Here is a 14,529-nt window from a genome sequence, read left to right as displayed (position 1 = left end):
TTAAATCCTCCTTTTTACAAAAGGCAGTTCGTTTGTTATTAGCATTCTTATACTCAAAATCTTATCCTATAAAAACAGAGTATAAAAGGGTAGAAATATTGCTTATAAAAAATAGAGTAAGTAACCTTATTATCCAAAAATAATACACTGACGAAAAGTTCTGCTCTGTTAGGTTCCCATTTAAAAGAAATTATTTTTTTTTAATAATTACAAGTGTGAATGATTTTCCAAAGGGTTTATGTGAATATCACATTTTAAATACCATAAAACCGAAAAATGATATACGCAAAAATATATTCAATAACTTTCAAATAAAAAATATTAGCAGTGTTAGAATAATTATACCAAATCAAATAGATCACTCTTCCTAGTTTTAGAAACAAGTATATTGGGCTGAGTGGTCGATATTTGTTCTATCATAAAATAAACCAAGAATTATTCTACATAAATTCTAACAATCAGCCTATTAATTTACAGTTTTTCCACAGTTCTGATAATTAAAAAAATTTCTTTAAATTCTGAAGGAATTTTAACTTAATTTCACAAAATTTACTTTTTAATTAAAACAAGATAAGATTTTTTAACAATGTTTCAAGAAAATCTGTTACAGAGTGTTGTTATTCAAGGCTTTACCTAAATTTATTTAGAGGAATTAAGAGTTTACTACAGGTAAATTTACTGTATAAGTCAATATGAAAGAGTTTGATGTTCAAATACTTAATTTATAAATTTTATTTATTTATAAATGAATAAATAAATAATTTCTTTCGTAATTAATATTAAAAAAGCTACATACTTTTAATGTAATTGTACAAGTTACATTTTTTAAGTTAGACACCATAAAATAAAACAGCAAGTATCAAAGTAATAAACCATAAAAAAATGAAGAAACTATTCTCTAGAGAAGAATAATTTTTAACTCTTGTTACATACAAAAGTAAATAAACTCTAAATTTCTAATACTCTGTATTCTTCCAATGACCACAATGTAAATTACATTATTGAAAACTATAAAAATAACCAAAGAGCAATCCAAATTTTATTCACATGAAAATAAAAATATTTAATATACTTACAACTCCAGGCACCGACATAATTACAGGCATAGCAGCAGGCTGAGGTATAGCAGTCATAACTGTCTGTGGTTGATGTGGTGGTTGATTAGGTCTCATTTTCATCATTTCTTGTTCCATTACCTCTTTTATTAATGAATCGATACGTTGAATTGCCACTGAGAAACAAACAATTTTAAATTATAACTAGCAGATAAAAGGGGGGCACAGTTAAACTACCCCCTTTTAAACTACTAGCCAGTTAAACTACTTTTTAAAAACTGTCTTTGATGAAACATAAAGAAATGTTCTACAAGTTGAATTCTAACATCTGAAAAGTTGGCACTACTAAATATGTTTTTTAAGTCATCCAATCATACAATCAGATTTATTAGGTTTTTAAACATCTGAGTACCTTATCTTTTAAATAAATTATCAAAATATTAGAAAAAATAAAAAAAATAATTATTTTAATTATTACTTATCATTTTTTCATGTAGAAGATAACATTTTAACGAAGCTCTGTTGCATCTCACAAAGCAGTATACACAGCTGATGATTTCATGTTCATTCTCATTAGATGATGCATAGTTTTAAGTTACTTGCTTTTAGTCTTTTGTCTACTTATTGGTAACTTTAAATACTCATAAAATTACAATTTTTAAATTGTAGTATTAAACTTTTATTATGATCTTAATGCATTCGTATTTATACATATTAATTGTTTTTATTTAGTTTTATTTTATAAATGGTATTATAGCAGATGCAATACTGTGAGATTATATGTTTAAAACAAAGTTTTCTATAAAATATTTCTGTTTATTTTCTTGATTGCAAATTTTTCATTTTAATTCAGTTAATTTTCATTGAGCTTTGTATCAAAAGATGTTTTTTATTCTTCATTTAACGTAGATAAATAAAGAAAATGTTGTACATAAATAGCATGCATCAATTATAAAATATAATTATTATAATAATAATTTGTAATTTAATCATAATTTCAATTTATTTTTTAATTTCTAAATTTAAAAATCTGGGAAACTTTTTTAATCTGGTTGTGTAAGAATAAAACTACAATTTATAATTAATATTACTGAACTAATTAATTATTGACAACAATAATTATCAGTTAACAAACAAAGTGGCTGGTACACATTGTGTACTGTCCAGCAGCCATTGTGTATTAGTATAACATGTGTTTGCCACATTTTTATTTTGTGCACAATGATAGAATTCATTGAACAATCTTACTAAATCTAGTTCTACCAAAACTGGCGACATCTGAAGAAAATTATTTGGCTTTTGGGGACAAAGTTATAGGGGTTATACAAATGAAAAGTGGTATAAGTGTTATCAAAATACTCAAACTTCAGCTGAATATGATCAAAGTAGCAGTAAACAACCAACAAGCTGAAATCTAAATGCAATCATGTATAGCTTGATAATGGAAGACTATCTCAGAAAATTTCTCAAAAAATTGCAAATGACACTGAGGCATCAATGGTTTCTGCATACAATTTTATTGAATGACTGAGCATGAAAAAAATGGCCTTGAAATTTGGGCAAAAGCTACTTTTACTTGAACATAAAGATTCATTTTGAAGTTGCATTGGAGAATCTGACAAGAGTCCCAACTTCTTTAAAACCAATATACTTGGATACCTGTTGATAAATCTTGGGAGAATGGATACAACCCTAGAGCTCAATCATCAAAGAGATGGATAATTTGCAGAGTTGTAGATCACGAATACACAACAGGCCATAATATCAACAAACAGTGTTAAGTAGACATTCTACATCCTCTTTGTGATACAGAGTGGTGGGAATCACACAATGGCAGATGCATCACAAAAAATGCAGTCACCCATTTGTTCATTTAATCTTGGATATCTTGGTAAAATGTGAAATTCCTGTTTCACCAAGCTCCTATAGAAAATTTTGTCCAATTTTTTTTCTGTTTTTATTTGTTTGTCTCCTGCACACACTGACATTTTCCACTTTTTTTTAAAGAATAAGTACAATTAGCTTTTCCAGTTTTAGACAAATTGCAAAAGGAGTTGATGTTCGTTGTAGGTAACTGCATCAAGGTACTTAAGATGTTTTAGGTTTCACTTCACTGCATATACATTTTTTGTGATTTAAAACAACATAAATATGCTTTGTGTTTAAGTGTCCATATATATTTAGTAAACCAACCAAGGGAATAAAATATGATGATCTAAAACTGATACTAAGTAATTAGCAGCATTACCTTGGTAAAATTACTGGTTGAACAATTCAATGATAAAATAAAATACTTGGTTAGATATCCTGACCTGGGCTTGGTATTTCTTCATTAACCAAAATTCATTATTGATACACAAGTTCAATGCTTCTATAGCATTAAAAAGCAAGACAAAACTTAATTGCTGGTACATAATAAGTAATATTTTAAAACTATCAATATCTGACATACACAGAATAATGTTATTATTACTTAAGTTTTCTAACTTTATAATGTTCTGAATGAACATTCATTCAGAATTAGAACGTTAATTCTAAAGATAAGAATTAGAATTTACATTCTAATTACATTATTATATTAAATTATATTACTGCAATATTATAAAACAGAATATAAAATTATTTACTTACAATCTAGGCTCTGCTTATTAGGTCCTTGTATATAAAGATATAATGGTCGCTCTCCAGTCTTCCCTTTATCGTCAGGATGAATGTAACGACCACGAGTAGATATTAGAGCACCTAAAACAAGTCACTGAACATAAATCTACAGTTAATGCAAAGCAATCATATTAGAGATTATTAAACAAAAATATCAACTGATTTAAACTGATAATAGAACTTGTAAAAAATAAAATAAAAATACGAGGGTTGGCTGATAAATTTTGCACACTAGCAGGCTACATGGAGACAAATGGTACTATCGCATTGGGCATGGCAGCACATTATAGCTAAAATCCCCCTCTACAAAACTGCGATAATACGCTGAAATCTGTTTACTGGTTTGTTTTTAGTAGCAGTTAAAATGGAGTCAAGTACGGTCAATATGACAACACGGTTAAAACAGCACGCAGTGATCAAATTTTTAACAGTAGAAAATGTGAATCCTACGAATATTTTTCATCGTTTAAAAGTGGTTTATGGTAATGAAACTGTTGACAGGAGTACTGTAAATAGGTGGGCTTTGAAATTTTGTGAATGTGAAGCTGGTAAAGCAACAACTGAGGATGAAACTCACAGTGGACGACCAGTTTCTGTGACTGACGAGAAACAACGAAAGGAGGCGGACGATTTGCTTCAAAGTGACTGGCGAGTCACCCAGCACTGCATTGCTACTCAGTTAGGATATCTAAAGAATGAGTAAGTCATATTATCGAGCAATTGGGTTATTATAAAATCTGTGCATGATAGGTACCACACAAACTCTCTGATGGCTCTCCACAAGCTGAAGTTTGAGTCTTTCCTGCATCCGCCATACATGCCAGATTTGGTTCTGTGGGACTTCCACTTCTTTCCTCATCTCAAAAGGGATCTCAAAGTTAATCATTACACCACCGATGATGAGATGAAGGAAGCTGTGGCCACTTGCATCTGAGAAAGACTGCCAGAATTTTTCAGTGATGCAATACAAAAACTTGCCACACCTGCTTCTTCGTTAAGGCAGTGGTGTGAGGACGCATGTTGTCGTGAAGGAGTATTACACTGGACGACAGTTTCCCGAGTCGTCAATTTTGGATCGCACATCTCAGTTTGGTAAGTGTTTTGCAGTAGACATCAGTTCTAATTGTTGATCCATGTTCCATGAAATCAACCAAAATGATGCCCTTTTCGGCCCAAAAAAAAAAATAGCCAACTTCTTTCGACTCAAGTATGGAGACTGCTTAAACTTTTTCAGTTTTGAGGAACTTGAATGGTGCCACTGCATTGACTGTTGTTTCGATTCTGCATTGGTGTAGGAAATCCACAGCTCATTGCCCATAACAATGTGGGAAAATAAATCATCTCCATCTTGTCAATAGTGGTCCAAAAACGCTCATTCACTGCACATTCTTTGCTCTTTGTCCAAAGAAACAATGTCGGTGAGCATTTTCGGTACCCACTTTGCACGCAACTTGTGATATCTGAACTTTTTTATGACAGTCGTGTCGATAGCGGTGTGTCCCAACATGTGGAAATTCATCAGCCAGAGCATTAATCGTCAATTGCATTGGTTTTCGGTTCACTTGTTCAACAATTTCATTGGTCTGAATATTGGGTTTGCCACTCCACTCTTTGTCTTGCACATTTGTGTGGCCATTTTTAAAGTCTCTACACCATTGTCTTACTTTTACTTCACTCATTACTGTAGGTCCATACACTAGGCACAACTCCCAATAAATTTCAGCAGCTGAGGATCCTTTTGCACACAAAAATTGAATTATAGCATGCACTTCACAACTAGCAGGAGAAACAATTGTTGCGGACATTGCAATCTGCATTCATCAGCAGACAAACGACTACAGAATCAAAACAGCAATTGCAGTGGCTTTGTAAATAGCCAATAGATGGTCCTGCATGCGTGAAACTAAGTTCAGACCTGCTAATATTTAAATATAAGCCGATGGCCCTTACTTTATGAATGTTCCTACATTACTACAAAGAAAGATACATCGTAAATTAGAAATAAAGAGTTACACAACAAAAGTAATGACCAGAGAAATTTTAATAAAATCATTAAGTATCTGCACATTCATAACAAAATTAAACAATATATAAAATTATAATGATGTATTGAATAAGATAAATGATCTACAGCTAATTTTATTTGGCCAAATTATGTGCATTTAAGACTTCCAAAAATGTTTTTCGTTGTTTCACACTAAACTTTTGATAAAACACATTATTATATTACTTTATTGCTCAGTCTACAGATGTTAACTCTCATCCAAGCCACAAGAAGAGTCTTCAGTGTGGCAATGCTGTTTCACCAAGTACTGCTGTAGAGGATGACAATGCTTTCTTCTATTAACCAAAACAAATTCAGGTCAAAGAAATGAATTCTTTTATTATTTCTACTATAGACTCTCTGCCACTGCCTTACTGGAGAATGTGAAATGCTCCAAATCCAGAGTAGGTAGTAAGCTACTTCTGACGCTCTTTCGGTCATAAGGAGGTCTCGTTACATGAAACTTACTTATATCTTTCTGGAAGTGCATAACAAACCTACAACTTCTATTTCGTAAACTATGAAAATCTATTAGAGATTTAGCTGCTCTCCCTGATTAAAATAATTAATTGTGATTGGCTTATTGACACTTGTGTCAACTTTCTTTTTCTTGATTTTTCTACATTACATTCACAGTTTCATTCAACTCAATTCTCAAATCTGATGTCACTTAGTAGAAATGAAGCAAAACTAATGTGTCATTTTAAAAAACAGATTGTGCAATCCTGTTTATCCTGTTCATGAAACTGGCACTACAGGCAGCCAGTTTATGAAATGAAAAACTTTTTATTAATTTAAAAATGACAGTTTTACTACAGAGATATTATATATAATAATTAAAAATACATCTCACGAGACAAAGTTCTCTGCCGAACAAAGTTATTATACTTATAATGATTGATTTATTATAACAGAAATTAATATCTTATGTCTAATCTTGTTTTACCTTTGTAAAAAGCCAAAACAGCAGTATGGGTTAATTGAGAAGGTAAATGTGAAAAAATATCTTAGGTTATGAATACCTGAAAAGTGACTGATTTCTTCCTGTGTGATGCCCTTCGTTAAAAGATTTCTAGCTGTTGATGGTACATCATTGATTTCAAATTCTATAGATATTAAGTCAGTAGGTGTTTTTGCTGCACCTTTACCCTATAATCAAATGATTTCAAACTTCTTATTACCATATACTACTTTTTTTTCTTTTTTTATTATAAGAAATTATTTTTACATTTACTTCATCTACATCAAATTACAAGAATTTTATTCTAAGAGCACTGTATTACTTATAACATATTACTACATTGTAATATTTTTTTAAAATTACATAAAATACCACACTTATAAAATCTTTATAATTTTGACTTGTTTTTTTTATAAATTCACAAACAATAATAAAAACAGTGGTGATAAAGTATCACCACTAAAATACTAAAATACATAACTAAAATACGAAAATACATACTAAAATATATCATAACTAAAATACTGAATTTTTTGGGGGAACATTTTTTAAATTAAGAAAATTTCTTTTAAAATTATAAGTAAATCAGGAACACTTTTAAAATGTGTCTAATATTATAATGTCAGCATAGTTCTTCTACAGTTCCTGCACAGAGATGAAAATTATGAAACCCAAATATACGTCCATGAATACAAGGTATAGTAAAAAAAAAGGTTCAGTAACAATTTTTATTTATTTCAGAAATTACATCTTTATTCATCTACGTTTATTCATCTACTTACAATTAGTTCTATCAAACATAACAATCGTTGATGTTTTATCTAGTATTTTAGAAACATCCTTAGTTCACTTCCTGATTTTTTGTAATGTCATCAATGGTTGCCAAATAATGCCCTTTCTTGGGTTTTTCTATTAAAGAAAAATAAGTAAATCACATGGGAGTGATGTCTCATGATATAATGGTTGCTATATCAGGGTTATTTTTTAGTTTGAAATTTCAGAATAAACAGTGAGCCATTATGATAGATTTTCCTTGAATCTGTCTTTTAATAAATGTAGTTAAATAGACAGCTTCATTAAACTAATTTAAATGCCCAAATAATAACCTTTATTGACTGTACAATTTTGTGATTCTATCCTGTAAATTTACAGCATCTAATAAAACAAATTTATTAACTGTTTTGGCATTTTATTCTCACTTTACAATATTTAATATTCTTTAGGCTACTCAGAATACACACATACATAAATGTATGTGTGTGTTTCAAAAAATAAATTGGCTAAAAAATAAAGAAAAATGGAAAATTAAGAAAGAAAAATGGAAAATTAAGAAATTTATGGTGGTTTCTTGATTATGGTATCATTGATTATGGTGGTTTCCATAAGATTTGTTCTTTATTTACAAATAGTTTATTAGTTCAAGATCTTTTTCTTTCTTCACCCTTCCTTTTGGCTAACTAAGGCTTGCTGGTTTTTAGGCAAAAATGTACAAATCCATAAAAATCATAATTTTAAAACGAATAAATAAAATTTTCTACGAAACAAAAGTAAAAAGATTTACAACAAACAACCACAGACTGATCTTTTGAAATATTAGAGAAACAAATTTAACTTTCAAATTAATATGATCTGCTTGCAGTAAAATAATTAATAATTATTCACTGCTGTGAAGCGTTGATGAAATCTGTTTAATACAATTAAGAGTTTTCTGTTTCAATCTTACAACTTGAAGTAATTTTGCAAATAGATCTAATTTATACTTTCTTCAGTAGAAAGATTTAATTAAATTATTTTCATAAAAAAATCATCTTTTTTAAAACAATCAGCAAGAAATTGCAAAATATAAGTATTTCTTAAGACAGGTACACATTTGTAAAAAATCTCGAAAACCGTACCCACATTCTGGCATGCAACAATTACATATTGATTACGCATAATTTCAGTATATATTTTCAACTTGCCCCCGTATCATGTAACCGTAAGAATTTGAAAAAAAACCAGCATGATAATCCAGTTTTAACAGATTGTGAGTGCATAAATATGAACCTGAAAGTGGCAGAAGGAGGCAGGCAATATATACCTAATTCAGTTAGCTTACAGAGTTCAAGTAAACAGACTGCGCATATAAGTGTTCAAATAGCCGATTCACAAGCATTTCTTGTAAACCCTGATGTATATAAAAGAAACTACCCGATGTTAAAATTCAGTAACCACATACTAATATTTTTACAAAAATTAAACATATATTTTAATTTTAAATAAATTAAGACATATTTAAATGATCAATAAATATGTTTTACCTTGTTCGGCACATCTGAAAACCATTGAGTATTTTATTCATTAAAATTGTTTACTGTAAGTAGCTGCCTTGAGTTTTTTCTAAGAGTTATGAAATTGTCAACTCTTCACTGACAATAAAAGTTCACTAATATTTTATATTAAATTTCTATGATAATAAAAAAATAATAAATTCAATTCAGTTTTCATCATCTGATTGTGAGAAATCTATAGTACTGTCAGTATTAAAGAGATACAATGACACTCAATTTTTTTTTGACTATATTATCCAATTCCCAATAATTTGGTTCAACAGTGTACGTTACATGCTTTATACAGTTTTTCCATTCCTGCTGGCCCGTTTTATCAATGGCTATTAAGCATAAATTTTCAACATCAAATATTTTAGAAGTGGTATTTTCTGATACTACATAACTTTTGATTTGTCCCAAATTAACTCAATTGAGTTGAGTTCACAATGATAGAGAGGCAGTTGAAACACGGTTTTACACTGGATCTTGTTAACTCATCAATTTTATACACATTAAATTACTTTTAATACACAAAACCTTTTGCAATAATTGAACCTTAAGTTCATCCCCTTCAAAAATCATTCCTTTTGAACTAAGCCACATTCTGATATTTTCCGGCTGGAATGTTTTCCTTTTTACATGAATGACAAGGGGCGTTGTCCAAGACACCAACCAAATTATCTTCCAAAAGAAGTTTTACACTGGATCTTGTTAACTCATCAATTTTATACACATTAAATTACTTTTAATACACAAAACCTTTTGCAATAATTGAACCTTAAGTTCATCCCCTTCAAAAATCATTCCTTTTGAACTAAGCCACATTCTGATATTTTCCGGCTGGAATGTTTTCCTTTTTACATGAATGACAAGGGGCGTTGTCCAAGACACCAACCAAATTATCTTCCAAAAGAAGTAACACATTGCTAAACCATTTCTCACAAGATATCTCGTTATGATAGTCTCCAGTAGATTTAGATTCAGAAATCCACTGCTGATATGCGTAATTATGAAAAGCCTACCTTTACCTGTTGGAGCCTTACTACTGGTTGATACGCCACACAGACAGGCTTCTTTTGATGAATTCACAGCTTTATCTTTTCAAACAAAATTTTTTGTGTAGCCTTCGTTGACACAAGTTTCATCCATATAATATATTCTACAACTTTCTTGCCTGATTTTCTTTATTACAGTAAAGTAATGTCTTAGTAAATAATAATCATCCCTGTCAATTAAAGCACTTTTCTGGCCCCTGTTTTTTGTATTTAGAATTCATACTTTTTAATAATTTATAAAACATTGCTCTTCTGAAATATGGTAGATCAACATCATAATTTACCACTCCTACCACTTCATCTATTACAGGCAGTTCATTTCAAAAATAAATTTTGTGTACTTTTTTTTGCAAATTGTGTTTTTATCGAAATTGTCAACTTTTTCTTCACTAAACTAGTGGGGTTTTGTTTTCTCAGGAGACCATAATTCATTAATAGATTTATACTCGTGAATCACAATATACACTGAAGCAGCGCAACTTCCACTTACGTTTATTAATGACATCTGAAATCAAAGCCTTTGGATTAGTTTGCAATTAGCTTTAGCATGCAATCAAAATGATGTGTTTTTCCACATGACTTGGCTTTTTTCACAGACTTTTTTCGAAGGGTATATCAATAATTATGGACTATTAACAGTTGATTCAATATCAGACATGGTGTCAAATAATGGTATAACTCAAGTCGTACAGATACAAATCTTGAAATACACTAAACTCATGTTCCAGTTAAAAAATTGCATTATATTCATTTTAAATAACATGAGAGTAAATAAATAAACAGAAACACAAAAATTGAACATGAAAGCAAAAGAGTGATCACATGAAAAGGTCAAGGGTTTTAATAGAACTGAGACAACACAACATTGTATACATGTTTGATTACACGACTACTATATGACTAATTATATGGTGACTAACATGTGAGAAATGATTATAGTGTTGTATACAGATGGCAGTGTTGTGAATTGGCACTGATTCTTGGGATGTGACAGCAGAATCATGATGAATTCACTCACATAAATGCAATGTTTATTTATTCTTCACTCTGTACAGCATAGAACTACTGCTTTAGCAGATAAAAAAAACCACAACAATGGTGAAAAATACAATATTTAAGTAGAAATGTATATAGTGGAGAAACATTGTTATTATACTTAAGATTTTAATCTGTTATCAGACTATAAAAAAACTTTACACGTCTCTTAACTGAATTTGAATTCTTAATTTACATAATCAGTTCATGAGTCCAAGAAAATCAAGAATGATTGGATCCTGATGTTTCAGTTTTTGATATGAAGCGATTACAACAGTAAACTTCATAGCTACTTAAAATTGCAAAGCAGATGATAATATCAGAAGTACGTATTGCTATCATTGAAGTATTGAAAGACTACGAATAGGTAAGCTGACAGTTCTTTATTTTATTACAATATTACGAAATATATAAAATATAAGTTTAAATTTTGATAAATTCATGCAAATATTAAGAATTCTGTGTTCACGTTTTGATGGTATCACATAAAATATTTTTTTACTTTTCCCTTTTTCAAGAGATAAAATTTTGTAGTATATGAAAAATTTTAACCAAGCCTAACTGGGATTTGAACCCAAGACCTATCCTGAATGAAAGGCTGAAACACTACCACTCCACCATGGAGGTTGAAGGATTTTTTTAGGGGTTCATGAATTCAAGGCCCTATTGTTTGTGCACTTGGATAAGAGAAGATCTACTGACAGACAAACCGATACTTTTTGTATATGATTTCTTGATCAAGATAAATGGCCTATTTGTTGTAAATTGAAATTTAGAAGTAGATTACTTCCTTACATCAACAAATCTGATTCAATTTTTACAGAAAAAAATATTTTTGCACTTTTTTCAATGACTGTGACTATGTGTGAGATTGCATATACTATAAAATAAACAGCTGTGTAATTGTTTTTGTTAGTAAGTTCAATAAATTATGCCAGTAATACAATATAATAATAATAATTTTTAATTTGCAAATAAAAAACTGTAAAGAAAATTTAACTACAGGCACATGTTAACAATACATTTGTACCTGAGAACCAAACCCTAAATTACAGAAGTTAATTTTTGGGAAGGGCTAAAACTTAGATTGCAGGAATGAAAACTTTATTTACATGAAACATCATTAAAAGCGTGGTTACATGTTTATTTTTTATGTAGGTGTAACAATATAATATAATACATAACTTTAATTAAAATATATAATCTTCAATAAAGTAAATCATCTTTACTGCATTATGAACTTTGAAAAGAATATAAAAAAAATCAAATTAGATCCTTATATCATATAAATGTAATTTAATACATTAAAAAGTAATGAATATTTCAAATATAAAATACTTTTTAAAAAATAAGTTAATTTTGTTTTTTTTTTTATTAATAGATTGTAATTGTATGTAGAATGTATTTGTCTAAAACAAACTTTTACTGTATTGGACAAAGTCAATTTTCACCGTTAGATGTTTATAATCATGAAAGAAAATAGTGATATAAGTTCTGCTTCAAACTGCACAATGTAGCGTTTTGGTTATAAATGGCTTAATGATCCTATAAGCGATAACATAAAACAAGAATGGAGAATTAAATGGCAAAACAGAAAGAGTGCTGGGCATGGTCTATCCCACAATGAAAATGTTCCATAAATCATCTATAAATTATCCACATATGATTTTTTTCATCAATGAACATTGTGGCATTGTGGAAAATTATTGCAATATTATAACAAAATACAACACGCTGAATTCAATATTGTATTAACCAAAGCTAAAGAGAATTTGAAAGAAAATAACATTCCATTTCTAACTAATAAAATAATATTCACATTTTTAGCAAGTACAGTTCTGAAAATACTGTTGAGGATATTTTAAACAGATCTAATCCTTTTCCAAGGAGTTTGATGGTATAATCTTTAGGAAAAACATGAAAATTATCATCTCCTTAAATGTTTACAAAAATTATTTAAAAAAAAACACATTTTCCTTGTTGGTCCTCCCAAAAAGTATACTACGTTAAAGAAAAGGTTATGTTGAAATACACTGAAACAATTTGAATACATTGAATAATTATATGAAAAATAAATAAAAATGAAATGAGTTTTTTTTTTTTTAAAACAGCACACAATACTCAATAGTAATTAATGAGGAATAATCATTTCCTTTGGTTTTAAAAAGAACAGCATAATGCAGTCAGATGATGTAATACCTTATTTTTATTTTTTCTTGGATGGACTTGCTCAGTCTGGCTGTCAAGTATATGTGTGCAGATTAATTAAAAAAAAAAATATTAAATTTTAGATAACTGTTAATTAGAAACTCCATGACAGGCAGAACAGCAGATGTTGGTAAATGGGGTACAGACCCCTAAAACCTTCATACATATAAAAAGAGTTTCTAATCTAAAAAAAAAAAAACATTTAAATATTATAAACTTTAAGCCAGTATAAACTACAAAAAAACTGGAAGAACTTAATAATCACATGAATTTTTTGAATCAAAATCTTCTTCAACAGGTCTTGCCACAGCAGATAAGTTTGTAGAACCAGAAGGGTTAACCAGAAGGTAATGGTTGTATTAAGGATGTGAAGTTTTGTGTGAAAGAGGAATTAGGTGTATTACTATATAAATTATAACCTGGGTGTAAGTATATATAATTAGTTCTTATAATTCAAGTGAATGAGAAATGAAAATGTTTCATTATTATGGGTGAAGATGCTATAAGAATTAGATGGCAAAGGACAGGATAAGGGAAGTGATTTTGGTTGTAGACACCTCTATAATTATTAAAAAATACTCATAAATTATATTTTGTAAAGCACATTGAGTTTTTTTGTAATAATTCCACAACTTAGAAGCAAATAGATACTCAAAAAATTAATATTGAGTGTTGTAGCAAACCAAAAACAGCATGCAAGAATGAGTCCACTTGTGATGATTGTCTTTTTTGATGTGAATTAACAAATAAGGCTTGTCCCTAAAATTCCATATCTCTTGAAAGTTCTGCATTCTACTCAGTACGCCCATCTTCATTCTGAATCTGAAATGTAATAGTTTAAGATATTTAAACAATTTAAAATAAATAAATTAATTGATTAAATAACATAAATGTAGCCACTGTTCATTGCTGTTACCTTTATTCCTATTCTAAAGGAATATTTTAATTTTTTGTAGAGCAATATATTAAATCATTTTATTGAAACATGAAGAATCACAGGTGCATCATGTTGTGTATGTATATATGCATGTGTGCGTGTGCTCTTATATAAAAAAAGATCACTAAAATTCATTATCTTTAGATATCAAGAGAACAAGCAGAATGATTAGCAGCAATATCAAAAAAGTATCAGGGGTTCTGGAATTTTTCTCATAGTTTGGGCAGTTAATGGGAGACAAGTAATTTAACAACTGTCTAAAAA

The 14,529-nt window shown here is 29.4% G+C and overlaps 1 protein-coding gene across 6 annotated transcripts in view; it reads right to left on the bottom strand.

Annotated features, from left to right (window-relative positions):
- LOC142327464 (uncharacterized) overlaps window positions 1-14,529 on the bottom strand; it is a 154,896-nt gene that overhangs the window by 129,172 nt on the left and 11,195 nt on the right. For all 6 annotated transcript variants that reach the window (XM_075370567.1, XM_075370585.1, XM_075370600.1 and 3 more), the window contains 3 exons: window positions 6,783-6,909; window positions 3,687-3,797; window positions 1,077-1,231 (listed from right to left, as the gene is read on the bottom strand). In XM_075370567.1, the coding sequence (XP_075226682.1) occupies window positions 1,077-1,231; window positions 3,687-3,797; window positions 6,783-6,909 (393 nt within the window). The remainder of the gene's footprint in view (window positions 1-1,076; window positions 1,232-3,686; window positions 3,798-6,782; window positions 6,910-14,529) is intronic.

This window comes from Lycorma delicatula, chromosome 1 (genome assembly GCF_047948215.1).
Source record: "Lycorma delicatula isolate Av1 chromosome 1, ASM4794821v1, whole genome shotgun sequence".
Classification (NCBI taxonomy): Eukaryota; Metazoa; Arthropoda; class Insecta; order Hemiptera; family Fulgoridae; genus Lycorma; species Lycorma delicatula.
This window is presented reverse-complemented; position numbering and strand designations above follow the sequence as displayed.